This window comes from Drosophila ananassae, chromosome 2R (assembly GCF_017639315.1).
Source record: "Drosophila ananassae strain 14024-0371.13 chromosome 2R, ASM1763931v2, whole genome shotgun sequence".
In the NCBI taxonomy this organism is placed as follows: Eukaryota; Metazoa; Arthropoda; class Insecta; order Diptera; family Drosophilidae; genus Drosophila; species Drosophila ananassae.
In genome coordinates this window covers 22,795,818-22,821,799 of record NC_057928.1, presented here as the reverse complement: position 1 = coordinate 22,821,799, position 25,982 = coordinate 22,795,818, and the positions used below count along the sequence as shown (strand labels likewise).

At 38.2% G+C, this 25,982-nt stretch overlaps 3 protein-coding genes and 1 long non-coding RNA gene across 7 annotated transcripts in view; 3 read left to right on the top strand and 1 right to left on the bottom strand.

The window, feature by feature from the left end:
• LOC6507251 (Ig-like and fibronectin type-III domain-containing protein 2) overlaps nucleotides 1–21,467 on the bottom strand; it is a 64,804-nt gene extending 43,337 nt beyond the window's left edge. Inside the window, exon 1 of the mRNA XM_001956345.4 lies at nucleotides 20,980–21,467. The gene's annotated coding sequence lies outside the window, so the exon portion shown is untranslated. The remainder of the gene's footprint in view (nucleotides 1–20,979) is intronic.
• Nucleotides 5,606–15,002, top strand: LOC123257098. Of its 4 annotated transcripts, XR_006507035.1 has the most exons (4): nucleotides 5,606–6,018; nucleotides 6,199–6,332; nucleotides 6,614–6,866; nucleotides 13,654–15,002. It is a non-coding gene; the product is annotated as an uncharacterized LOC123257098 (long non-coding RNA). The 4 variants fall into 4 exon arrangements; XR_006507036.1 differs by having other exon boundaries at nucleotides 6,209–6,866; XR_006507037.1 differs by lacking the exon at nucleotides 6,614–6,866.
• Nucleotides 21,468–23,697: 2,230 nt separating the features above from the next.
• LOC6507804 lies at nucleotides 23,698–24,769 on the top strand. The gene is made up of 2 exons (XM_001956346.4): nucleotides 23,698–23,875; nucleotides 23,936–24,769. Exons 1-2 carry the CDS (start codon nucleotides 23,848–23,850, stop codon nucleotides 24,664–24,666), a joined length of 759 nt encoding a protein of 252 aa, XP_001956382.1. The 5' UTR covers nucleotides 23,698–23,847; the 3' UTR covers nucleotides 24,667–24,769.
• Nucleotides 24,770–24,946: 177 nt separating this feature from the next.
• Nucleotides 24,947–25,690, top strand: LOC6507805 (H/ACA ribonucleoprotein complex subunit 2-like protein). The gene is made up of 2 exons (XM_001956347.4): nucleotides 24,947–25,300; nucleotides 25,362–25,690. The coding sequence occupies exons 1-2, from the start codon at nucleotides 25,050–25,052 to the stop codon at nucleotides 25,591–25,593; spliced, it is 483 nt and encodes a 160-aa protein (XP_001956383.1). The 5' UTR covers nucleotides 24,947–25,049; the 3' UTR covers nucleotides 25,594–25,690.
• Nucleotides 25,691–25,982: the final 292 nt, after the last annotated feature.

Here is a 25,982-nt window from a genome sequence, read left to right as displayed (position 1 = left end):
CAGGGTGCGCACTTGGCGCTTAAAAAGTCAACGGAGCAAACTGGGAAGGCAGCCTGCCAATTTGTGACTGTCTTTTCCTAACCCCATGCCACATGCCCTCTGCCACATACTTATATATACATATATGTATATGCTACATGGGGATATCCTCCGATTCCTCATTTTGGTCCTGGCAAAGCGCGACGGTGCAAAGCTGACAGCTGCTTAAATAATTTCCAGTCATGTGCGCCGCCCACAAAACACAACTAAACCGAACGTACGGCGGCAGTAAAATAAAAAAAAAAATCAAATCCAGCAGGAAAATCCAACAACTATAAGAACTGGAAAAAGTTGCCTTCTTAGGCGATTTTTTTGTTGCTCTGCTCTGGTCCTCCCTTGGCTTCCTTCAACATCCGGTCGGGGTGGGGATTTCTTGTCCTTAAAGTCGACTTTACGTCGTCGTCTGTGTATCAATATGCGGGGTCAGTATTTAGATACCCTTCTTGAGGGTAAAGTCCATTAGTAAAGAACTCTACTTCCATCTAATCTCATTAGTCACTTCATATTTACAAAACTTTCACTTAAAAAAAAACCATTTTAAAACTGAAAAATTTTATTATTATTCTAAATAAATTACCCTTAAAGTGTATTTAATTTCCGGTTTATCCTGAACATTTTTCGAAAGTATTTTTTACTTGAATGGAGCTGAGCAGTGCTGAGGAAAATCTATGTGTCTGCTACATGTTTAATTGCCGCTGCGTGAAGATGTTAATCTATTTTGAGCGGTGGCTAGCAAAAACTGCTGCCTGCCATTGGAGGGAGTGCAAGAACAACTACTAGAACGAGTAGTCCTGCTGACAAGGAACATTGTTTAGCTGGCTCAAAGGCACCAAATGACAGGGATAGATGAAGACGACGTGGCCGGGTATGAGAGCAGGGTGGGAGTAAAAGCTGAAAGCAATCAGTAGAGACTAATTCAAGTTACTTCTCTAAAAGCTTGCTTTGGTCCAGACCCTGAACCGGCATCGCGGAAATGACGAGGAAATTGTGTAAATTGATTATAGATAGCCCGGTTTCAGCCCGGTTTTCACTACCACAGCCGACCGACCATCCACCAGCCTACCTCCTGCCACCTCAAGGATCTCCCGCCCGCCCTCTAAGTGGAAAAGTCAATCATAGCAGTCATACCGAAGTGTTCGATAAAGCTTTATATAAGTAAGAGTATATATATTTAAATTTAACAGTTTTCTTCATTTTTTTTTTCGTTCCATCGTCCTGCTTCTGTCATCGTCTTTTCTGCTTTTCTGAAAGAATGCCCGCCACAGCAGAAAAACAAAATTTATTACGAATGAAAATTAATTAAATTAAATGGACTGTGAAAAATTTTTGCTCAATATTTTCAGCTTATACTCCCCTATTTTTTTTTTATATTTTGTTCCTCCCCTCTCCAGATTCTTTTCAACAAAGTATTAATATTAAAGTTTCCCGATGAGCGCTGGCAGTTAAGGAAGGAAAAAGGGCGATTGTGCGAGGAAAGTCGATTAGGGATGTAATTAAAAATGTTTTTTATGATGTGGTCCGCTATAATGCGCATCAAAATCTTCTTTAAGGATTACATTGTAAAAACCTATAAGCCAATGTTCCGGTTAAAGCTGCCAGTTTATATGCTGACTGATGGACATATGATTTAATCGAGCGTTTTACCGAGTCAGGTGATAAGAGGGATTACGTATGTATTTTTATTTTGTCTTATTAAATATTATTCCAGCATTATGCAAAATATCAGTTAATTAAAAATTCACAGAACGCCTTATTAAATAAAATTAATTATCCATCAAATATAATTAAAAGGGAATTTCATGAATTTCTGGAATGAAAGCCAAAAAACAAAACAAATTAATGTGCTACATTTTGTGTTTCCATTTAAAAATTCTGCAATCCATTTTAAGCCACTTACGGCTAAGCCACCAAACATTTGCCACCACACGGCTATTTAAGGGGAAAATTGAAATGTACCCCTAGGATTGAAATTTCAAAAGAATTCCAGCACACGTATTTAAAAACATTCCTTAATTAACCGCCCACTTAGCTCATATGTCGTATTATATATTATTCATTCAGGCCCCTTCGAGCGAAGCTCTATAATCTTTTATCTGCTCAGTACACACGCTGTGACAGAGACGACACTCGAGGTGGAGGTACTCAGGAACACATACGTATATAAATGCGCCATAAATATAGATCTTATTAACCTGTTGACATCAATTTCCACACACATTGCGATTACCGCACAAGTGTCTGTGAGTATGCAGCTCCTCCCAAAATACAAAAAAAAAAAGGAGGAAAAAAAACAGAAAACCAAATGCTTGAAATGCCATCGTCATGTAATTTAATGGGAGGGAATCCACCAATTCGGGGTGGCAGTTCGAGTAGCATTGAAATAGCTCTACGAGGCCTAAAGACCCCTGGCTGGAGTTTGGGTGTTTGAGTTTAGTGAGGGGTGGGGATGGGAGATGGAGGACGAGGAGGATTCCTGGCTAAGGACGTAGAGCAAACGAAATCAGCGCAACGACAGTCGTCCTTGTAGTCGCTGATAAGCTTTGATTTCCTGTTACAGGCAGCAATGGCGTCGACAAAGTCGTCGCCTCTCTAACACGCACACACACACATCCTATCACTTACACAGACGCACATACGCATTCAGGACATCCACTTTGAGGCACATGCAATACCAATAGCATTGAGCTGGCGTGGGCGCTTGAAGTATGTTGAAATCCGCTTACAGAGTCTACAATTTTAATACCCAATAACCGAGAGTTTATCCGCAAGGGTATGCCCAGACTTATGAGGGAAAAATGTTACAATTACAAGAATAATACAAAGAAAATTATAAACTCTGAACGTGTTTGGTTATTTAAAAATATATAGTTATTTAACCCAAAAGGATATTATTTATTCGATTAACTTATCCTTCAAAAGACAGCGATTAGTTTTTAATTAAAATAGTTAATTAAAATCCTTTAAATAAAATTGTACTGTTCCCTGTATCCCTACTAAGTACTTACACGTCCCGACTATCTCCAAGGACTAATTTCACCAATTCTTGCTTTCTCCCCCAAAATTATTCCACTGACGAATTTATTAGCGAGACGATGTCTCAAGTTTTATTTTATTTTCGGTTTCTGCTCCGCTGTCTTACTATATTTTCAATTTGATTTCTTTTATTTTTTGCTAACGACATTATTGACTTTTATAGCCTGGCTGGCGATGCGTGCGAATACAAGAGTGTCTGAGTTTGTGTGTGGGTGGGTGGGGTGGATAACTTGTAATTCCGTTTACAATTTTTTTTATATATATTTATTTTTCGTGTCGTGTCTGTTTTTTGTTTGTACTTTTTATTGGCGGCGACACGTAGCGTGCGGTGCGTAAAAAGCGTGAAAGAGACAACCGCATGCATTTGCCGGATTGCCAGTGAGCGGAAACGGAAATCACAACACAACGCGCGGACTAAACATGACAGCCGAAAGCTGTCATGTCCCACAGTCACCCGTATGTGTATGAGTGTCGGTGTGTGCGTGGGGATATTGTAAGCGATGCCATGGGAAAAAAAGTGTCATGAACGGAGAGAAAGGAGGGGAAAAAAACCTGTACCGAACTGAACTGAAATGAAATGAAATTGCAGGCCCAGAATCCCCCAACTACAGACTTAATACGATTGTGGTCTAATGAATTAAAGGCTGAACCAACACATACGAGCACAGAGAAATCCAAGACAAATCAACGCAGAAAAATCTGCCAGGCTAAGTGCACTGAGAGAAATTCTAGTAACTACAATAAATCTTTATCCTTCACTAACCGAGCTATTATTCATAGCATATATTGAGATATACTGAAATTATAATTTTAAATATTTTTAGGCTTAAGGTTAGATTTTTTATAGATGTAGAGACTAAACTGAAACTGAAGAGCCAGAAGATTGTAGCTAAACGTGTGTCACACCAAAAACAAAAACCCAGAGCAAAACTAAGCTGAGGAAAACAAAACAAAACGACAACAACATCAGCAGCAGCCACTGAGAAACTGAAGCAAAAGGACACCGTGGTCCTGGCAAAGCAAGTGCAAAATTGTAGGAACAAAAGTGAAACGATGCCATTGAAAAAGCAGAGGCAGTAAAAGATTGAATTTGTATCTATGTCCATGTATCTGCTCCCCCATCCCCATCCCAGTCCAAGGGAGCGGGTCGACTGATTGTGTGTGCCTGAGCGAATAACTGGCCGAGCAGGATCTGCCATCTGAGACCTATGTGGACATGGTGCGTTTAACCACGTAATAGCCTCGGCGGCTCTGCGGATTTACGGCAGCAGTCAGAGGGCTTAGCACAGTGGGCCAGGACCAGAGCTAAGGGCCTTGGGTGTCCATATAATTAAACCGATTTCAACTCGATTGGGAAATAAAGGTACGTCAAAAATGTCCGTCCTAACGAGTGTTTTATGATTCCTTTTTCGTCCTGATTGTAAGCCTCTTAGAGCCCACTTCTTATGTTACAAGAGCTCTTGGAAAATTTCCTCAATTGAAAATCAATAATTATAAATAGGGAATGGGGGATAAGTACTTATTGGGGATAGAAGGTTGTAATTAAATCACGTACTTGTATAGAGGTCTTTATTGAAATCTGATTCTCAGGAATTTCCAGGAATTCTGGAAGATTTTTTACATTCCACACTTGCCCTACGATCTATTTGTTATCCTTGTATTCTGACCATATTAGGCTATTAATTCATCTAACACACATTCGTAGCTTTTCAGGTCCTTTCTCTCCTTTCACATTTTTCTTTTTAATAGGAAAAACACGTCTTCGAGCCCCACAGGCCCCGGAGTGTGCGTGTTTGGCCAGCTTTGTTTTCGCATGTGAAAGTATTTAATTCAATTTGCGCTTAATTGAGACAGGCTGACTGTACTGCCGGCCCGCCCATCGGAACCCCAGTCCCAGCCCCAGTTGCCAGTATCCCATGCCAGTAGGCAGCTGTCAAGGCGAGCCAAACGAAGCGTTACTTTAGCTGTCAGGCTGCCACCCAACCCAACCCACTACCACCACCCATTTCCCCCATGACCCGTCATCCACAAACTCGCAATCATTCAGTTTTGCAGAGAAAAAAAATCAGTAGACTATTATAACTAAGAAAAGGAAGGTCTAGCTATCCATTACACATATTTGTTTGAGCATCTTTAAGATCCTAAAATGATATATTTTATAATGATCTTCCCTCTGACACTCAACACTTTTTGCAGTGCATGCCCGCACCCCGCCGTCAGTTGATAAAGCTTCAAAAGAAATGTACGGCCAAGTGTTGTATCGTTCGTTGTCTTAACAATTTATAAATTAATTATGTATGCACTGTGTGTGTGCGTTTTCTGTAAGCCAAAAGCAGAAGCAGCAGCAGCAGAACCAACAAAAAAATATACATTCAAGACCATCATATGCATATATACATTTCGAGTACGAGTTGCAAACTCTGGGACCGAACATACCGACCGAGCGATGCTTATACATTTATGTACTTAGCCAGACACCATATGCGTAGTCATACATTTTAAATATAAACGCGTTAAATGTTTCAATGTCACTCGTTTAGACTACCCAGTACGGGGTTGTCGGCTGTCGGTTGTCATTAGAGATGGACGTGGTACAGATTTTTTCTGGTTTGTGGCCCTGCCAACACCAGAATACTAAGTGTTTTGCCTAATAAATCATTAAGCCGGCTTTTGGCTTGGCCTCTCTAGTTTTACTGCCAAAGTAACAGTTACAGTTTATAATATGTATTTTGATAGCCGAGGATTAGAGTTGGACATCTAGGATCCTTTAAAGAAAATCCCTATCATCACTTTAAAACTTTCCCCCACATGTTTGCGTTTAATTGGCCTGAATAGTCGACTTTAGTTTGACATTTTAACCCATCCATTCATGGGAATCCGCATTAAAATTTTCAATTCTGACTGCCACGTGTCGTGGCACCTTTTCCACCCAAAGTTGTCAGCCAGGTGAGTGGATCAACTTTTCGCCGAGTTTCGCATTTCACAGATCCGCAAACTGTGTCGCATTACAGCACATTTTCGGAACATTCTAACTTATTCAAAATTGTTTAGCCTTGTTGGAGCTGCTGGCTCGGTCTCTGTTTCTGTTTCTGTTTTTTCGCTAATTGTCACTAAATATGGCATCAGTTAATTCCAGTTCCAGTACTTAGCGGCTTAGACACATAGCTCGGAGAACAAACAAGGTGATGGAGGGTATCCGGGGAGACAGGGCAACTCAAGCGTCCATCATTTGATAAACTGTCTGTCAGTCACTCAGTCAGGTGAGTCAGTGAAGCGTTCAATCTTCTCACATTTTTTAGCACCTTTGTCAGCTTATCCAGCTTGTGTCGATAGCGTTTGTGCGAAAAATTTTGCAATAGTATCTTCGCTCTGGCTCTCTGACAGAGATTCGAGATTCGACAGTCGGGAGAATGCCTCTGGGGCTTGTCCAAACAAAATATACAATAGTTTTCAGCTCTGTCTCCGTCGGATGTTGTCACACTTTTTGTCACCCTTCGGTTTGGCTTCCATCGTTCTGTCGCTCTGTTTTTTTGCTTTTTAGCCAACTTGCCAGATAAACAACCGACCGACACACCAAACAACCAACCAGCCGGCAAACCGACCGCTTCGGAGCAAAACAACAACGGATTAAGGAGTTATAACTTCTAGTACAAGATGTGGGACCATAAACCTCGAAAATACCCAACAACTTTGTAAGCCCTTTGGCTTACACATGTCGGAGCCATAAACCGCAGCAATTATCCATCCCTTTCCGGAGGAATTCGATTTGAAAGCCCCATTTGTAGAGCCCAAAGGTATACTTAGGAATGTGTTTTTCATGAATCGGAACAATACAAAATTAAATGCATTTAAGATACAGATGCAGAAGTGTAAAAAACGGAAAACTACTAATTTTCTAATTTAAGCAATTAATTCAAATTAAAGCAATTATTCTATTTGCAAGGGAACTTGTTAAAAGTTTAATAGTTTCTAGTGTGTTTTAAGAAATGAGTCAATTTTATCTATAAATTAAATGAATTTATTAATAAGGGTTTTTAAAAGTCAAGTCTACTCAAGTAATCTGAGTTTAAATTTTAAAACATTATTATAGTTTTCTGTAGGGTATCCAAAGTTCAAAATGCTTAGCTTATCTTTATCTTTTTTTGACATTAATTGCTTGGAGTTATTATTTTAATATCCGTTTATATAATTATTATTTTCTTTATCTTATTTGCAACGCCGTGAATTCAATACATTAAAAAGGTTTGCCTGACCTTGAGGCGCAACCAACGATGTCATTTTTTTTTATTATTTTGATTGCGGTTTTAGCTTTTTGTTTTGTTGTTGTTATAACTATAGTGCCATATCGTTATTCTCGGATTTTTTATCGTTCTCTGCTCATCAGAGTTCTGCTTTTGTCTATAAGTATTCTATTTTTTGTTGTCTGCGACTACGACTCATCTCTGTTAAATTGCTGATATTTGCTGCTGGCTGCTGGCTTTTGGTTCTACATTTACTTTTTCTCAATTCAAGCCAAAGCCAAAACCATAACCAAAGCCAAAAATGATTTTTGTATCTTTTTGTGTAATCAAGAGAAGCACCTTGCAGCGATATTAATTATTGATCTTGTGGCGCAGTCGGTTTTTGTGGTTCGTTCCAATCATTATTATTTGACTTTCATAGTAGAGCTCATGCATAGTTATTGTGAATTCTGCCTTGAGGGTTCTATAGCTGTAGGGGGAGGGAATTGAGGGCCCTACCCACATGGGTTGGAAAATCTTAAACTAGCTGAGAGTCACCTGATTGTTTGCAATTATAAGGGGGGTCTCTACTACAGAATGTTCTCATTGTTGGCGCAACTTTTGAACTCTGAAGTTGGCTAATTAATATAAATTGTTGGAAAATATTTGCATGTTAAGTTGAAAAGTAAGTAATAAAAAACAGGAATTTCAGATATTCATATGTGGTATGGCCATAAGTTTAAATTAAATTGGGTTTTTGAATAAAACTTACTTTTAATCAGAAAACTCATTTTATTATCATGATTTCCTGAGTTAAATCTACATTTAATTATTCCCTTTAGCCATGATCCACTGTGGTTGCATGTGCCTGCCACAACTGACCCACTCAGCTGGCTTCAGCTTCATAAGCATCATTCAAACCGTTTCTGCTGCCGCTGCCTTGCTTATTTGCATCAAGCCGAGTGGGTTTCGCTTCTTTATTATTACGTTTTATTTTTTTTCTTCTTATTTTAATGATTTCTGTTCTATGACTGCTAGATGCAATTATAAGCAGTGGCGAGAAAAAATGCAAAAATAATTGTTATAAAAGTGTTTATAAGTCAAGGTCAGACAAAGCTCTTTATTTCTTTTTTTCTGATGTAACATTCTGCCCCCGACCTTCCAGCACTTTCTCCTCTCACTAAGCCGCGGGCAACCTAGTTCCGTTTTTATTTATTTTTATATTAAGTACTGGCTGTGGTCTTTCATATAAATGTAATATATGCACATATATACTTTTGTTTGCTGATGCAAACATACATATATGGGCTGGCTAAGCCATCTCCGACCGAGAATCCATTAAATGCAGCCTTGAACTATGATTTACTTGCCTCACATTCAAGGGAGAATGCATTGTACATATTTGGTTTCTTTCTGTTGTTTGCCATTTCCTTGGCACAATTATAATTTGGCAAAATTTCTGTTTTGGTTGACACTTTTTACTGATTGAAATCTAGTATTTGATTTAGGGTTTGGTAAAGTGGCTTCTAGATTGCTTCCCAAGCTTATCCATAAATTATTTAGACTATCTTTTAAAGTAGCAATGTAAAAACTTCAATCTTTTAAAAGAATCTATTTAAAACCCCAAATGGCCATCTAGGGAGCCACAACCATTTTATGCTATTAAATACATATACAATTTAATAGATTAATTGATTCTAAAATAACCCCAAAAATATTCTCCTGAAAGCCTTTTTAATAACATTAGAGACACAAAAAAGGGCGCCCAAACAATCGACCCTCCACCCAGCCATCCATCCACTCGAACCTAGCTCCTCTACAGCACACACAAAAATATCTTGATGAAGATGAAAATATTTTCCACTTGCGTGAGCTAAAGCTGAAAGCCAATTTAAGTATAATTTCCTTTAAGTAATTAAATTTGAATCAAAAATCTATGAGCAGACAAAATGCTGTTGCTGTTGTAGTTCTTCTCGTTGTTGTTTAGACAACACTCCAAGCTCATTAATATTTCTTTGCTTGGGAGACGCTTTGCTTGGTGGCGTCTCGCCTTGAAATGGGTCGACTGGGCTTTCGTACCCAAAAGTGTACAAATGTGTGTGTAATTAAGACAAAAGGTCATTGTGGGCCCAACACTTTTCTGGAGGGAGGGAGGAGGTGGAAGCAGCAGGGATCTACCACCTGATGCCCATTCATAGGCCTATGTCTAAACAATACCCATTAAGCATATTAATCATCTTCAACACAGCCCAAACATGAATATTTACTAATTTGAATAAACGAAATGAGGTAAACCACCATGTCGTATACGTGATGTTCATCGTAGTTTCTGTTTACCTTAAACTTTCGGGCTACGAAGTGCAGAGTCAATAAAATTTTGACTTTTTAGGAGGAAATTAACCTTTTAATAAGCAGAGCCATGGACTTTCATGATTAGACAATCAGTAAATAGCTTCCTATTACAGGTTATAGCTAATGCCATTTCGGATCATAGTTTATAAGAATAGAATCCTTTTAAATCCATTTCCACCCCATCAAATCCCCACCAACTGCACTGAATAATTTCCATGAATTCACATAAATTTTCAAACATATTCAAACAAAAAAAATTGTGAAAAAAATAAAGATAAATGTATATTATAGCGATACAGGGGAATATAAGCACTGAAAGTAGGGAATGTATAGCATAGCCAAACATTTCGATCACGTACGCAAATTTTAAGAACAAAAGTGCGCCAGGCAGGAGGCAGGAGGCAAGAGGGAAAAAAGTACTAAGATGCTGCGACACGAAAAGAAAGGTTCCGAATGCTCACACACCATTTAAATACAGCTCGAGTGCATAAAGTTTTGCAATGTTTGCAATGTGCACAGTGGTGTGAGAGCTATTTATTATGGAGTATAAAATTTAAGAAATAATATCAAGGAAACCGGAGTAACAAATACATGAAAGAATAACTTTAGATCTTGACTTAGAACAACCTTCATAAATGTTCAAAAAATAGCTATCGTACCACTGTGCCACACAACGTGCAACCAATCCAAGCTGAAGATGCTGGTGGCAGCACAAGGCTGCATTATGGAAATGGTCGCGTCTTACGCGTGTATTCGCTGCCATTAAAAATGCTGGATGGGTGAGTCGGATACTGGTGGAAAAGAAAAGTGGGTTCGGAAAAAATGGTGGAAAAGTGGGCTAACAGACCAAGGGGATGGGGATGCAGTACAACTGCAGACTGCAGTGGTTCTTCCTGCCGCTGCTCTTAGCCAAGCACGTGGTGTGAATGACAAATTACACACGGCATCCAGAACAAGAACAAGAACAAGAACAAGCTGAAGCCGAAGCCGATGCCGAAAGAGTGGCGATAGCGGTAGTAACTTTTTTCCCCATTTTTATTTTCATTTTTTTCTGCTGCTGTATTGTTGTAAACGATTTATGCAACAAAAGGCTATAAAGGCAAACAATGGCCACAAGTGTAATGGCTGCTCGGGCCTCACACATTCCGCCTGCACAAAAGACCGAAATTGCAGCATTTAAATAGTTGACAATAAGCTTGCCAACGAGTTTTGGCCAGCTGCTGCGGGGGTGGTGATTCATTTTCGGTTTCCTAGCCTTTTTTTTTCCATCCACTTCGCTCAAGTTGCCGTTTTTTTTTTTGTAGCAAAGTGGCTTACAAAGTGGTGGCCAAGAAGTAAACACATGGCTGCAACGCAAAAAGGTGAAGGCAGCTCAGCCGAGGCAGCAAATTGACGTCTAAGAGGGCCCCAAATCAAGGCTGCCTCATGTGGCAGGTGGAATGGCTGCAAACAATGTTTGATGATAAGTTATTAACTGTCGCATTAAATATAAGAAATGTGGGAAAATGCAGTTAGTTCAAAGGGTAATGCTACCAGTAGAGTCCACATAACTTTCTTTATGACAAATCCCATAATCCACAAATGTTATAAAATATTTTTTAATTAAAAACTATATCCAACTTAAAATCCTTAAATCTCGCTTTTAGATAAAACAATGAAAATGGAGTGTTAAGTATAACATCATCACAATACAAAAGCCATGAAAACTTCTCCAGCGCCCCAGCCCTTCAACGCCCTCCGGCCATGTCCAACATGCATATTAAAATTAAAAATATTCCCCGCCGACAAAAAACAAACCTTCATAAAGGAAAAACTTGACTGCACTTTTCCATGGGTGTCATACAGAAACCAGAAAACTTCCACCAACCAAGCCCCCTCGACAACCATTTTTTGGGGACTCTAAAATATGAAATGCATAAAGAGAGGGTAGGGACTTAAAGTTGCAATAAATATATTGAATTAATTTTAAAGAGATCCTAATCCTTTTTTTTTTAATATCCTCCCTTTTTGTCACAAAAAAATCCTTGCACGCCACTGTTAAGGAACTGCGAGAATTGTGAGCTCTTTCCATGCATACTACATGCTGTTTACTTTGGCTACTTTTCTTTTGTGTTTTTGTTTATTAAGTACATTCGGATATTCATATTTTAGCCCAGTACCCAGTCCGTCCTTATTGCCCGTCCGTCCAATCCCAAGCCCAACTCTCTTCTCAGTTACTCCGGGCACGACTCGTTGCCGCTCATTTCTCATTCAGCTTTAGGGGCAAAATTACGCAAATTGCAATTATGTTGTATTCCTCGGTTTTCCCCAAAGTTTTTCCCAGTTTTTCATCCCCCTACTTCTCACCATGCCCCAAAATCCCCGAAGCTCCTTCAACTCGCTCTCCGTTTTTAGTGTTGGCCTGATGAGGGGAGGAATGGTAGGAATTCCAGACAAAGGGGGGAACAGCTGCCTTGATGACAGCGGCGTGACCACCGTCGCCAAAACGACATAAAAAAGGACAGTCACACTGGGGTCCTTGGGGATTATTAAAGTATTTTAAAAAAAATATATATTCCAATAAAAGATTAAACTTCTTTTTTCAAAAAAAAATAATTATAAAATAAACTGTAGCTTGTATTGTAAATTAAAGCTTAATTTAAGTTAAAACTTTAATAATTATTAATAATTGTTGTGTTCCTTAAATGAAATCCCAACCACTGTGTCAAATACAGGCATTCGGAGGTCCTCTTCGGGTTCACAGGCTCCTCCTAACAAGAAAGGGCTAAAATATATTCATATATAGAGGTTGACAGTGTAAAAAGCTAAAGGGTTTTGGCAAAAAGGGGGGAACCACACGATCAGGGCCGCAGAATAATTTCATTTTTTTTTTACGTTTCGTCGAGCACATTTTTCAAGTGCTAAGCAAATGTTTTCCTTTTGTTTTCCTTCAGTTGCTACTTTACCCCATTTCTACCCATTGCTACAAGGGATTTGGCTTTTTGTTTATTTGCAACTTGTTTCCATTTTTACGATTCCATTTCGTTTGTGTTTGGCGACGACCACTGTGCGAGTGTCGCGTTTATTGTTTAGGCTAGCTGACGAATTGCAATCTTCGCATTTCGATGCGGTGGCTGGCACCAAACGCTTCAAGCCCTAACAATAACAATAATTATTTATTTACTTACTAGTTTTTACTTTTGTAGCTTCGGGTATTGTTTAATCGGCAATTGGAGCCTGCATCTGGGGAGAACCCGAAAGTCTTAGACATGACAAATTCATTTCCCTTATCTATGGCACCTATAAATTATATATTTCACCCTCCTACGAGAAGGCAGGTCCCGCAATTCATCAGACATAACTACAGCGGCAAACCCATGCGTCCCATTCAATTACCATCAAAAATGTTCATTAACTTACACACCCACACACCCACATACGTACATGCACTTATGCAAACACACACACACATCCATCTGAGAACCATAAATTTCACTCGACTGCAGCCATTAGTCAATAATATCCTTCCCCCATTTTGGTTTCGAGACAATGAAGTGGGGCGAACAAAACATAAAAAAAAAGACAACTTTATCAATTTTTTGTGTATTTTTTTTCGGCTCTATATGAGCCGAGATAATGGAGGTTGGTTTGCTGACGGAACATGGCTGACGGGATATTTCCTTTAAATAAACGAAACCCATTTTTGACCGGGGTTTTCGACCGCGGGATTTACAATTCGCTTTGAAGTCTAATAATGAGGTTTTGGGCCGAACCGAGCCGAGCCGGCAGCCAAATCCCTTTTTGAGAATTCCATTTCGGAAATCAACTTATGGCCATAAACAAGTCAAAAAATCCCACAGAAGCTGACACACCAAAAGGCACTGAGAAATAGTCTGTGAGTTAAAATATAAAATATAAAAAAAAGGACTTTTTAAGAAAAAAAAAGTACAATAAATCAAAAAGAAAATTATAATTCATATAAGTAATAATTTGTTTAACTTAAAATAAATTTAGAATCTATTTTTTCCAGTGCAACACACACTCATAGCGGACAAAATAGAGACCCTTTGAGATGAAGCCGTTGGCTGCAACTCGCGGCCGTTGCGCCTAAGCGCAAGATAAACTTTGCGTCTTGAAGCGAAACGAAACGAACAGCGGCGGCCCAGATGCCGGCGACCACCGCAAAAACTTCAAAATCTTCAACCCGTAACCGCACCACCCACACCCCCACCCGTTCACCACCCCCATTGGAGTCCTTTGCTCCCGCCATTTTGCACTTCAACTTGCTGGGGAATTGTTCTCCCTTTCCGAATCGCGTCTGTATGAGTGCATGCATGTATATGCATGGATCTGTATGTAGGTTGGGATATTTTTTTCACTTCTGGGGCATTTTTGCATGTTTGTCTCGCAAATTATGCGCTGCACACAAACAAAAGAGGAAACAGCGACGTTGCAGCCGCTGCTGCCACTGCCGCTGTTGCTGCTGCACTGTACGGTTATTTTTTAGCTGCCGCTGATGATGGGCTGAAAATTCAAGGGACTGCGAATAAAGGACAGTGAAGGCTCGCGATAAAGGTATATCTCTATCATCAGACGGTCGAGACTCATAAATAAGTCAACATCTAGGTTATCGAAAATGAAAATAAATATACGCAATGCGTTCTTTTCTTTTAAAAACGCAAAGACAACATGCTTTATATAAATATTAATCATACGCCATGTTGTTTGAAAAATTTTAGTGCTGTTTACATCAATATATATATTTTTCAATATAATCTTACTTATAAAAAACATAATTTTTAATTTTTTCAATAATTTCTTAATCTTGAAAAAAAAATTAATCATACGCCATGTGGTCAGTCTCCAAATATTTATTAAATAGATCCTTAAAGTCTTCTTATTTCAATATAATATTCTCAATTCAATATTATTTGATGAATTTTAGCAATATAAATTACAATAATCAGAGTTCTATGTTTTTTTCTAAAATAAAAATTTATCATACGCCACGTGGGCCCATACGCCAAACAAGAGAAACTGTAAAGAAAATAATTTCTAATGAGCTAAAAATAGTACAATTACAATAAATACATTGAAATAATTTATACATTTGCTTACAATAGAGATTTTTTATTAAAATAGATTTTCTAATAAAACATGCATTGAAAAATATTACTCATACGCCACGGAGACCGAATGAATAAAAGAAATCGGTTTCCAAAAAACATTCAATAAAATACATTTTTAAATAAATAATTAAAAATTAAAAACATCAACCACAATTTGTAAATTATTAATTTTAAGTAATAGAACTGGGATTACTTTTATGACTAATTCTAAGTACACCCTCATCAAACTGCACTTCATCATCTTTCAGCCCCTAAATATCCTTTTTGCCAGCTCTCATCTCCGACAGGATTTGAGGTTGGGCAACGCTGCGGCTGAGGGTTCCTGTGCACTTGTTACTGTGTGTGTCAGTTGGTGTAAGTGTATGTGGTGTCCTGTAAGCAGGCCTTATTTTTTCACACGCCACGCCTGTGCTTTGGCGTGTGCTGCTTCCTGCTCATTGCATATCCAACTTTATTTTTCGCTTCCAGCCGGAAATAATAATTGCAACATGGCGCGGCATCCCCAGTGTGCTAGCGCTTTCGTTGCTGTTGATGTTGTTGTTGTTGCAACTGCCGCCTGCAACGGCGAGCATTAGCGAATTTCTACTTGTGGCACTGGCAGCACCAGAAAATAGTGTCACTTGTGTCACACAAGGCAGTCATTCCCCCCCCCCAAAACTCTTTCCGCCACGCCGCCCGTTATCCCTTTTCCTGGCCCTCTTCTGGTCCTTTTGCCATTTTGGTGAAATTTTTGCTCATTTCTTTAGCAGCGAACACGGACAAAGCCTTCATGGAATTTTATTTTTTTTTGAGAGATTCGCTCATTCCGTTTTTTTTTAAATTTAAGTTTTTTTGGTTAGTTTTTTTGAAGATTTAAATGGGCCCATATGAATTTAATTTTTTCTATCAAAAATAGGATTCTTTTTGACAAGCCATTTTATAAAATCAATTCAATGTTATAACCCTTTCAAAAATAGGTGTTATGTAAACGGAACATTTCAGTAAGCCTGTATTCATAAGGCATTAAAATAGTTCGATGCGTAGTTTTCACCCCCCAAACTAAAAATCTGGGCTATTCCTACCCCAAAATTGCGAAAATTCTCGGCAATTTCCCTCTCACATGCAGCGTGAAAACATTACAAGCCGGGCCCGTGAAAGTAAAGATTGACAGGGTAATACGAGCAAACTCCGTCGACAGGCAGTCGTCTGGACACACAAACACTATAGTATATATATATTTATATACATATATAGCTTTATGGATGTGGGTAGGTATATGTCTGGCATATAAACAGTGCTCAGCTGTCAGACAAACAGACGTAACGTGCAAAAAGATACGAAATACAGTAGGACGGGCGGAAAAAAACTGCGCAAACAATAGAAAAATTGCGAATGACGCGACGCGTTCTGAGTTCATAGAATAAAACAGCGACAATAACAGCAACAACAACAACAACAACAACAATAAGAAAAGCATCACATCTGACAGTTCTGGCAACTCTGGCCCCTGTCAGAGCCCATCTTTTAGCCAACCAGCCAGCCATACATCCATCCATTAGTTCTTCCGTTTCGGGCATGTTTTTCCTACACTTAAACTATATCCATTCATTTTGATGCGACGACTTCCACGACTGCTTCCATCACAGCCAGAAGACTGTGGAGCATTCGTCACAATCTTTATCTCTGGCTGGTAATACAGTCGCAAAAAAATCAAGGAAAGGGGTCCTTTTACTAAATACTTCTATGATTAACTTTTAAAAGACATAAAACAACGAAAAGCGTACAAAAATAGATTTTTTTTTTGTTTATTTAATAGTTTATTATAATTTTATATAAGAATATCCTTTAAGTGTACTTTTCGCGGAGTAAATCCTGTTATAGTCATAGTCTGAGTCCCAGTCCTAGAATTAATTTTTTCTCCATGTCCTGGCTCTTTTTGTGTTTATATCTCTTTGTCCTTGTTTATCAACTTGAGAACAGATTTGAGAACTAAAGCCCAAACTTTTCAACACTTTCGGAAAGTAAATTACAAAATAAGCAAATATAATTATGGGGAAATCATATAAATTAATATTTTTTACAATAAATAATAAATCCTTTCCTAAACCGCTTGAGCTATAAAATATATTGTAATTAAAAAAGACATAAAAAATAAATCAAAATGGAAAAAGTAAATGTTTAATTAAGTAATAATAAACTTGAAAGTGATGTGCTAATTATAAAAATCACTCTATAACTGAGGCATTTTTTCCCCGATAATTTTGTTTCAAATGCTCAAAGAGGCATGCCAACAATTTCCAAAGTTCAGGTCTTAGCTGGAATTCCAAGCCCTATTCCAAGTCCAAAGGCACACAGGAAACCTGCAAACGAGCCAAGCATTTGACCAGGCCCGGCCTCTTGCATGTTCAAAGCTCAAAGGCGGCCAAGTGCCCAAACTCTGGCTCTCAAAAAAGGAACTCAAAACTCGAAGCTCACTCCTAGGATGAAATCCAATTGACAGACAAACATGCAAGCAAGCCATCGATAAATGGAAAGACCGACAGAAAAACGTTTGGACCTGGACCAAGGCCCAGATGTGAACTTCTGTTCACTTTTGGATAGTGCACTAAGAAAAAATATACCCTTTCAAATAATTATAATCTCAAAAATAACAATCCACTAATACGAAAATGTTTTACTAAATGAATATAAGAAATAGGTATCCACATTTTTATTAAACAATTTCTTTAGCAAATAAAATTTAGCAAATGACTTAAAATAGTATGTCATTTTTTCAAGTCTTCTACACAAGTGCGGAGGATACAGAGAGGTAAGAAATGCAGCTTGAATATGAAAAATCAAACCTCAAATCAGGGATAAATTTCTCACATCCCCCTAATCCATTAAATTTCCTGCAGAAAAATTTATTGCTTTCCGCAAGACGATTTGCTCGAATGCAACAAACCCAAAAATTAGTCAAAGTAACCGAGAGGCAATCAGGGCTCCCAATAGTTTTTCCCATTGCCGGGTAGGGAATTTTCAAATGAAAATCAAGCACTTCTATATAGCTTTTGACCCAACCTCACATTCAAGTAATTGACATTCTGTTGCGCTATTCGACCCGAGCACCCCATCACCAAAGGACCAAATGACGGACTTAGACCGACCGGTCGAGAACGAAGGACTTGGGATGCAGGACCCAAGGAGCAGGCGGTTCAATTGCAGCTCCTTTTCCTTGTCTTGCCAGGGATTTATTGCAACCTCAGTTGTTTGCCATCTTCGTTCGTTTCTTGCTCGCCGCTCGCCGTTCGCAGCTCTCAGCTTGAGGTCTCCAGGTTCTCATCTTCCTTGGTGGTGTACAAGCTTTTTTTTATGCGAGTACATCTAAGCCGTCATTTCGGAAAACGACGCCCATTGCAATAGCGCCGAGATTTGATCAGTTGTTTGCTTTTGCTTTATATATCTTTCACTGTTTTAAAATTGCACTCATGTGACTTTGGCTCTCGTCTCCACTGGCCCATACAATGGGCACACAATGAGCTGGAAACTGTCAAAAGGAAGGTCTTCCATTCATCACATTTTCATGGTTCGATTGCAGGTTTATTTACGTACATTTTTTATCTTTGAGGACAGGAAGAATAGAGTGACTATTTACAAAATAAAGCTAGTTTCTTAATATTAAAAAAAAACTTTTATATATACACGATATAGAAATATAATCTTAGGACAGTATACAATCTACAGTCTAAAAAAATCAAATTCAAACGTTTATCCCACAGTGACTGCAGTTCTTTACCAAAAAAATCTTTTTTTCAAACCAACATCTGCTTGCTTCTGGTAAATTGTATCTGTATTTTTATGTATTTTATCTTCACTTTTTTTTTAGTTGGTCCTTGGAGGCTGCTCTATTCTAAAGCGACAACAGAATAAATTTTGGTTGGACAATTTTGTTTCATTTTTTTGCAGTAGGTCTGGTAAATCCCCAATGCAGGCGACTCAAGCTACCAAAACATACGATGCACATTCATATTCATTCTAGTATTCTGGGTGGAAGGAAGCATATCCTTGGGGAATTAGACGAGTACACACTCTCTAGCACAGACAGGCAGAGAAAGAGTTTATCCTTTAATTTAACATTTCACACATTTTCTGCAACTTTTCTTTCGATTCAGATACTCTTGGCCTGACCATTAATTATGGAATTTAGTATTCGGGGCCAAAAAGTTTGTGAAATGCCTAGTCGTGCTGTTATTTAATGGGAAAGTGTGGCAGAAATTCTACTTTTTAATTTACTTAAAATATTTTCATTTCTGTGAATTTGTGACTTAATCCTAGTATGGAAATCCGGCTCTAATTGGCAGCTTTTCCTGATGTCTGTCACACATCCTTGCAAATGGAATCAGCCAAAGGCCAACAAAAAAACTTCAGTACTAGACATAGTTGAGTTTTCGGTTTCAAGAGTTTTTCCTTGTTTATGTAAATGCGGTTGGATAACTCAAATATTTACATTATTATTCCCATTTAAGATTAGGTTTGCTCCGCTCTCATATTTATTTATTCAATGTGCTTGTTGACTTTCGATTGGATTGAATTGAAAGGTTCTCATTTGATTTAAGCATAATTCAATTATTTCCGTTTAATTCTCAACAAATACTTGAACGCACTCCATTTGCATACTGCCTCAAGTAGAATAGAAGGCGGGGACATTAAAAGAAAACTTGAAAATCAGCCAAATCAAAATCCAAAAAGTTGTTTGGCGTTTATTTTAATCTTGCCGAGTCCGTAAACTTTTTCAACTGACGTTGGAGTGAGATTCTGGCTGTACTATATGTTATATCGCTTCCAAAAAGTTGTTCCAAATAAATTTAATTTATAGAATGAAAGGCTTCCATAACCTCTTTAAAAATTTCCTATCCCATTCTTTACATATTTTCAAAAATTCTATTAAAATCAAACAACGCTCATACATCTTTTTTTATCAAACAGCAACCGAACTATTTTTCTCGAACATTCAAGTTCCATTCACGGTTTTCGTCGAGGAAAACCTAACATTTTAATCTATACATTTTTTTTAACATTTCTATCTAAATTATCACAAAAATGCGGGAAAGTCAGTGAGAAGGAATGGGGGAAACGGACGAATTGGATGAAGAAAAAAATTCCTTTGACTTGTTACATTTTCCAACAATTTTCCCCTTATTTTTTGAGGGCTTTTATTGCTTTGGGTTTGTTTTGGTTTATTTTGAAATCTGTTTGCCAAAGCAAATTTCTGTTTGCACATTTTCAAATTTGCCTTTACGCTTTTGTCTGGTTGGTTTTTTTTGTTTTACAAAACCTATATATATAATTCAAATAGGCTTCGTAGACTCAGACATGTTTGCTTATTTATTTACGACTGAGGATTTTTTAGAGCAAAGTTCAAAGACTTTTTGAAACATATAATATTTATTATCACTTTTTTCTATAACTTTTTTTATAGTTGCAGGTTTCTGATGAAATTTAGTGATTTTCTCATTAACTTTTTGAAGTATTTATAGTCTTTATTTTATTTGTGAAATATTTATTTTGCCACTTGTTCTAGGTGGCAGCTGTACTTTTGATCCATTGTGTATCGTTTGAGCACCAGAAAGAGCAACAACACCACAGCAATCCACTTTTCTGTGCTGCCTATGATTGTTTGGCTTTCTTTTTGTTGTTCAATTAAATATATTTCCAGTGCAGTGTTCGCCCCCGTTGCTTGTTGATATTAAAAAAGTTTTTGAGTTTTTATTTGATTTTTCACAAGCAACACACAAAGTAAGAGTAAGAGTAAAAAATAAAATGAAAACAGTAGAGAATTTTATTCATACTTTCGTCGATGGGGAGCAAAGCTGGAACAAAACTAGTCCAACAAAAATAAAGGGGAACAACCCGTCAGAGCAATAACTGACCGATTGGGTAAATTTTGTTAAAATTACCAATAATCGGAAAGACGATAGCACAAAAAACGGCAGGCGAACAAAAAAATTAATAAAGAAACTTTTGCAATCACTTGGAGAGGTCTAAGCCATACACATGAGGTAATCCAATCGCCAAACAAAAAAAAACCGAAAATATCTCAAGAATCGAGCTTGGGTAAATATAATTTTTTTGTGTTTTTCGTTTCGTTTAATTGCTTAATTTAATTTGCATGAAATACGGCAAAGGCAAACAAAGCTAAGCAAAGCAAAGACTGCGGAGTCCGGTGGAAAACCGAAACCAAAAACCCAAACCCAAAAGCCAAAACCTACCAAAGTTCTTTTGTTGAGGCAGCCCGATGTCTAAGCACTCGAAAAAATTCGTTTCGCAAGTTGTCGTAGTTGGTATGGTAGTTTTGGTAGTTGCTGTGATTTTTGTTAACACTTCACTGGCTACTTTGGCATGTCTCAAGAGCACTGCGATCGAAATGCTTAAACAATTGATGTAGCTTTTTGATTTCAATATTTTTTTTCCTTTTTTTATATATATATTAAATATAATTTTTATTGGGGGGAAAATTTTATTTGCCACTTTTAAGGGCACACCGCAAAAGCACCACACGCACCCGTATATTATTTTTTGAAAAAACGCACTTGTTTATGACTTTTGACGCAGCGTGTGAATATTTCTTGATTTTACGACTGGGGTTTCGTTGGATTCTCAACGGGGGCACAATCTGGCACTAGAATTCTGTTCCAGCTCAGCATTCAGGTTTCAACTCCGTTAGACGACTGAGTCGCCCATCGGGGAATCGTCGCAATTTTATACGTCCGAAAGCTCGGCTTTGGTCTTCGGTTCTTCGTCAATTTGTTGAATCGAGGGGAGTCTTGTGGGGCAAGTTGCTTCTGCGCAGGTGCTGCGTTGCTCGTGAAAAAAATATAAACACAAAGCAGCTGGTTGGGGCCTGTTGTTGTTGTGGGGAGCTCAGCTGTTTTTGGTCAAAAGCCGGCAACAACAAGCCTCCCAGCAGGTGAGGTAGTGGGGGCTGTGGGTGGTACGACTGTGGAGACCAAAGCTTCGGCATTGCCGAATGCGCAAAGACAACAAAAGTTTGTTGTTCTTGGCCAACAAATACAAAATAAAGCGAACAAAATCCCAACAACAACATGTATACTATTATCCAGCTTTAACAGGTGGCATTGTCATGATTTTCGATCTTATGAATATTTTTTTTATTATTTTCATACGCAAAAATTGTGCATTTTCATTTGGAATTTAATTAATGAAATTGATTATTTCTCTGGGCACTTTATGGCGAGGTTTTTGCAATTGTTTACCTTTTATCGGTTCATCTTTTGATTGCTAATTCCAAAAAAGTCTGCGTCGCAAAATCAAAAATCGCATCAACAGAAACTGGCCAAACTCGCTTTAATTAGAGGCTAAATAATACTATGTGGAAAGTATAAAAACAACACAGCCAAGGTACTTAGACATGTCAAATGCTAAATATTAATGCGTAGTGGGTTTCTTGAACTTTCATTTTTATTTATTGATTTCAATAAAAGTCTCGTGGATAACATCAGAGATTTTGTTATAGATTAGATGTTGGATGGGGGAACATTCCATTAATGGAATATTTATGAATATTCTTAATTATTATAATTAAAGTTTTCTAGTTTCTATTATGACAACTCATAGGGGAATTCTGACGACTAGTCTGGAACCTAAAGAATCCCCATCGTAATTTTTTAAAAATTGTAGAAGGGCAGTATGATTAAAAGGCTGTACCTATGGCAATATTCATCCGATTTTTAAGTGAAATGCCTTAAACGATTTTTTGATCTATTCCCCATCAATCTGCATTAAAATCTAGAAACAAAATATTTTTTAGATTTTTTGTTAAATTTTCTGGAGGGTCCCCTTCGAAAATCCACAAAAGAGCATGGAGCCACTATATGGCCCCCAGCGAAGGCTATAGCTTGGCCATTTTAGATCCGATTCTTGAGAGGAATGCCTTAATCGATTTGTAGATCGATTCTCCACCAATCTGAATTAAAATCTAGAAACAAAATATTTTCTAGATTTTTTCTTAAATTTTGTGGAGGGTCCCCTCGAAAATCCGCAAAAGTGCTTGGAGCCACTATATGGCCCCCAGTGAAGGCTATATCTTGGCCATTTTAGATCCGATTCTTGAGAGGAATGCCTTAATCGATTTGTAATCGATTTGTAGATCAATCTGCATTAAAATCTAAAAACAAAATATTTTTTAGATTTTTTCTTGAATTTTGTGGATGGTCCCCTCGAAAATCCACAAAAGTGCATGGAGCCAATATATGGCCCCTAGCGAAGGCTATATCTTGGCCATTTTATATCCGATTCTTGAGCGGAATACATTAATCGATTTGTAGATCGATTCCCCATCAATTTGTATTATAATATAGAAGCAAAATATTTATTAGATTTTTTGTAAAATTTTCTGGAGGGTCCCCTCAAAAATACGCAAAAGTGCATGGAGTCACTATATGGCCCCCAGCGAAGGCTATATCTTGGCCATTTTAGATCCGATTCTTGAGAGGATTACCTTAATCGATTTCCTGATCGATTCCCCATCAATCTGCATTAAAACCTCGAAACAAAATATTTTTTAGATTTTTTGTTGAATTTTCTGGAGGGTCCCCTTCGAAAATCCACAAAAGAGCATGGGGCCACTATATGGCCCCCAGCGAAGGCTATATCTTGGCCATTTTCGATCTGATTCTTAAGCGAAATACCTTAATCGATTTGTAGACCGATTCTCCATCTAAATGTTTTAATATCTAGAAACGAAATATTTTTTAGATTTTTTGTTAAATTTTTCCCTTCGAAAGTCAACAAAAGTGCATGGAGCCATAAAAATGCCTGGAGCCACTATATGGCCCCCAGCAAAGGCTATAGTTTTGGCTATATTCATCCAATTTTTGAGCGGAATATTTTAGTTTAAAAATGTGCCATATCTATTATTGATTCCACCTATTGCCAGATCAAACTTCTTTTACGATTTTAGAAAATTCTATAGCTTTTGGGGCGGTCACACTTTCGAAACTGTATCTTACAGTTATTGGATTTTCGCTCTTTTTTGGCAAAATATAAGTTTTGTAACCGTTCCGTCTTACGTTTTTTGTCGTTTTTGTGTCCGTCCAATTATTTCAGTCCCCTAAAAAATGGAACGTTACAATCGCGTCTGGAGGGGTAATTTTGGGAATTTTAATAAAAAATGTTGCAAAATATTGATTATAGTAATTTTTGCAGATCCCGGATCTCCGTTGGCGCCATTAACTCCACTTACCTCCCAGGCGTTCTCATTCGACAGTGTGGACGATGATGTAACGCCAACTGGGGTCGGAAGGAGCAACACCGCATCACGGACTGCCCTGTTCCGTGGCCTAAAGTCAAGCCATTTGCAAGTGCCAGACCGCCGGCACCCAGGACAGGGTACCACTAACCGGAGCCTACCAGGAAGTACCGAACCGACGCGTTATTCGCAAGCATTTATGCGCACGCGATCCGTGTTTTCGCCATCAGGTCAGAATACCCACAATAGAACCAGTGGCAGCACCTCCTCGACCTCCATTTCGCTTGACCCACAATCGCGGGAGGTGCGAGCCGCGAAAATTAAGCAGGAAATACTGCAAGGGTCGCGGCAAACAGTAACGGTGAAAAATGATTTGTCCTGGTTGAAAAAGGGGTCCAGTTCCAGAAAAAAGGAGTCCACTATGAGCCCTAATCCCAGTTCCACTTATAGACGCTTTAAGCACTCCTCCCCGGTGGAGCATCCCACCTTGAGTCCGCGGGTCAGATCCCTGCTGGACCGCACGGGAAATGAGCACCTCACTGAGCTGTTCACCCGCCAGGAGATCGACCTCGAGGTCCTCATCCAACTGACCCTTGAGGACCTAGAAGCTTTGGGAGTTCGCGGTGCGCGGGAGGTTAAAATTGCCATGCAAATTATTCAGCTGGCCAAGCAATTTTTTAAAGCTTAAATTATTTATTTTATGTGTGCGAAATTCAAGTTAATCTTAATGTTTTATGTGAAGTACCTTTTTTTTAATGGTTAGATTTAAATAAATGTTTATTTTTAAGCTATAAAAGGCTACATTTTTTTTTAAAGAAAATGCTGAAAAGTAATCTTAAACCTTTAGAAACTAATTAGTCTTTTCAGTTTCTAAACATAACCTATTTTAAAAAAACGGATGCATCCCTGGATTGACCGCGCAAACGTTATCCATATCGATTGCTCATTCGTAAAAGACTAATCGATAGCATTAAATACTGCTTTTCCCATCACTAAAAACAACCAACACGTGTTTTGGAGTGAAACTACCTCAGTTTTGGACGAATATTCAATTAATTTAACTTAAAAATCATGGTTAAGGTTAAAGTAGAGCGATCTGAAGATGCCGACACCTCTGTCCAGGTTAGCGGAGACGTTTCGATCAAGGAGGAGGAGACCTACGACGACAAATTGCTGTTCGTGAACTCCATCGCCAAACCCATGGCAGGCAAAAAACTGGCCAAGAAGTGCTACAAACTGGTCAAAAAGGCGATGAAGCACAAGACCTTTTTGAGAAATGGCCTCAAGGATGTGCAGACTCGCATTCGCAAAGGCGAAACTGGGTTAGTATCTTATAATCCCTTTAAAAGTACAGAAATGAATGAGTTCTCTTTTCTGGAATAGAATTTGCATCTTTGCTGGCGATGTGACTCCCGTGGAGATTATGTGCCACTTGCCGGCTGTTTGTGAAGAGAAGGGAATTCCCTATGCCTACACGCCGAGCAGGTCGGACCTGGGAGCTGCCATGGGCGTGAAAAGGGGTACAGTTGCCCTGCTGATCCGCCAGAACGATGACTACAAGGACCTGTACGATGAGGTCAAGGAGGAGCTCTCCGGATTGAATATTCCTGTCTAAAGCAAATAGAATTAGTTTCGTCTGCTAATTAAGAACCTAGTTAAGTTTAAAAAAAAATCACAATAAATGACAGGAAATTACTTTTCTGTCGAAAGAATATTGTATTGTATTTTTAAATCCTAGAACCAAATCTTAAATCCCAAACCAAAATTCCAAGATGTTCTTTTTTTTTTTTTTTGCTGTCCCTTGGGGATCTTTTTTGTTTTCTCTTTTTTTTTTGTGATTTTTTATAAGTATTTTCAGCGTAGCTGGTTTTCATATAAATTGTTTACATATACAATACAATTGAAATGGGGAAATTTCGTTAGATTTGTTGTTATCCTTCTTGTTTTTGTGCTCAATGAGTGTGTCCTGTTATGGAGATTTAGTACGATGGTGTTCATGTGTGA

Bases quoted from the DNA above. Each gene is read 5' to 3' on its own strand.
- LOC6507805 (XM_001956347.4), top strand. From the start codon at position 25,050: ATGGTTAAGGTTAAAGTAGAGCGATCTGAAGATGCCGACACCTCTGTC. The intron at 25,301-25,361 runs GTTAGTATCTTA...TTTCTGGAATAG, and splicing joins ATTCGCAAAGGCGAAACTGG to AATTTGCATCTTTGCTGGCG.
- LOC6507804 (XM_001956346.4), top strand. From the start codon at position 23,848: ATGGAACGTTACAATCGCGTCTGGAGGG. The intron at 23,876-23,935 runs GTAATTTTGGGA...TAATTTTTGCAG, and splicing joins TTACAATCGCGTCTGGAGGG to ATCCCGGATCTCCGTTGGCG.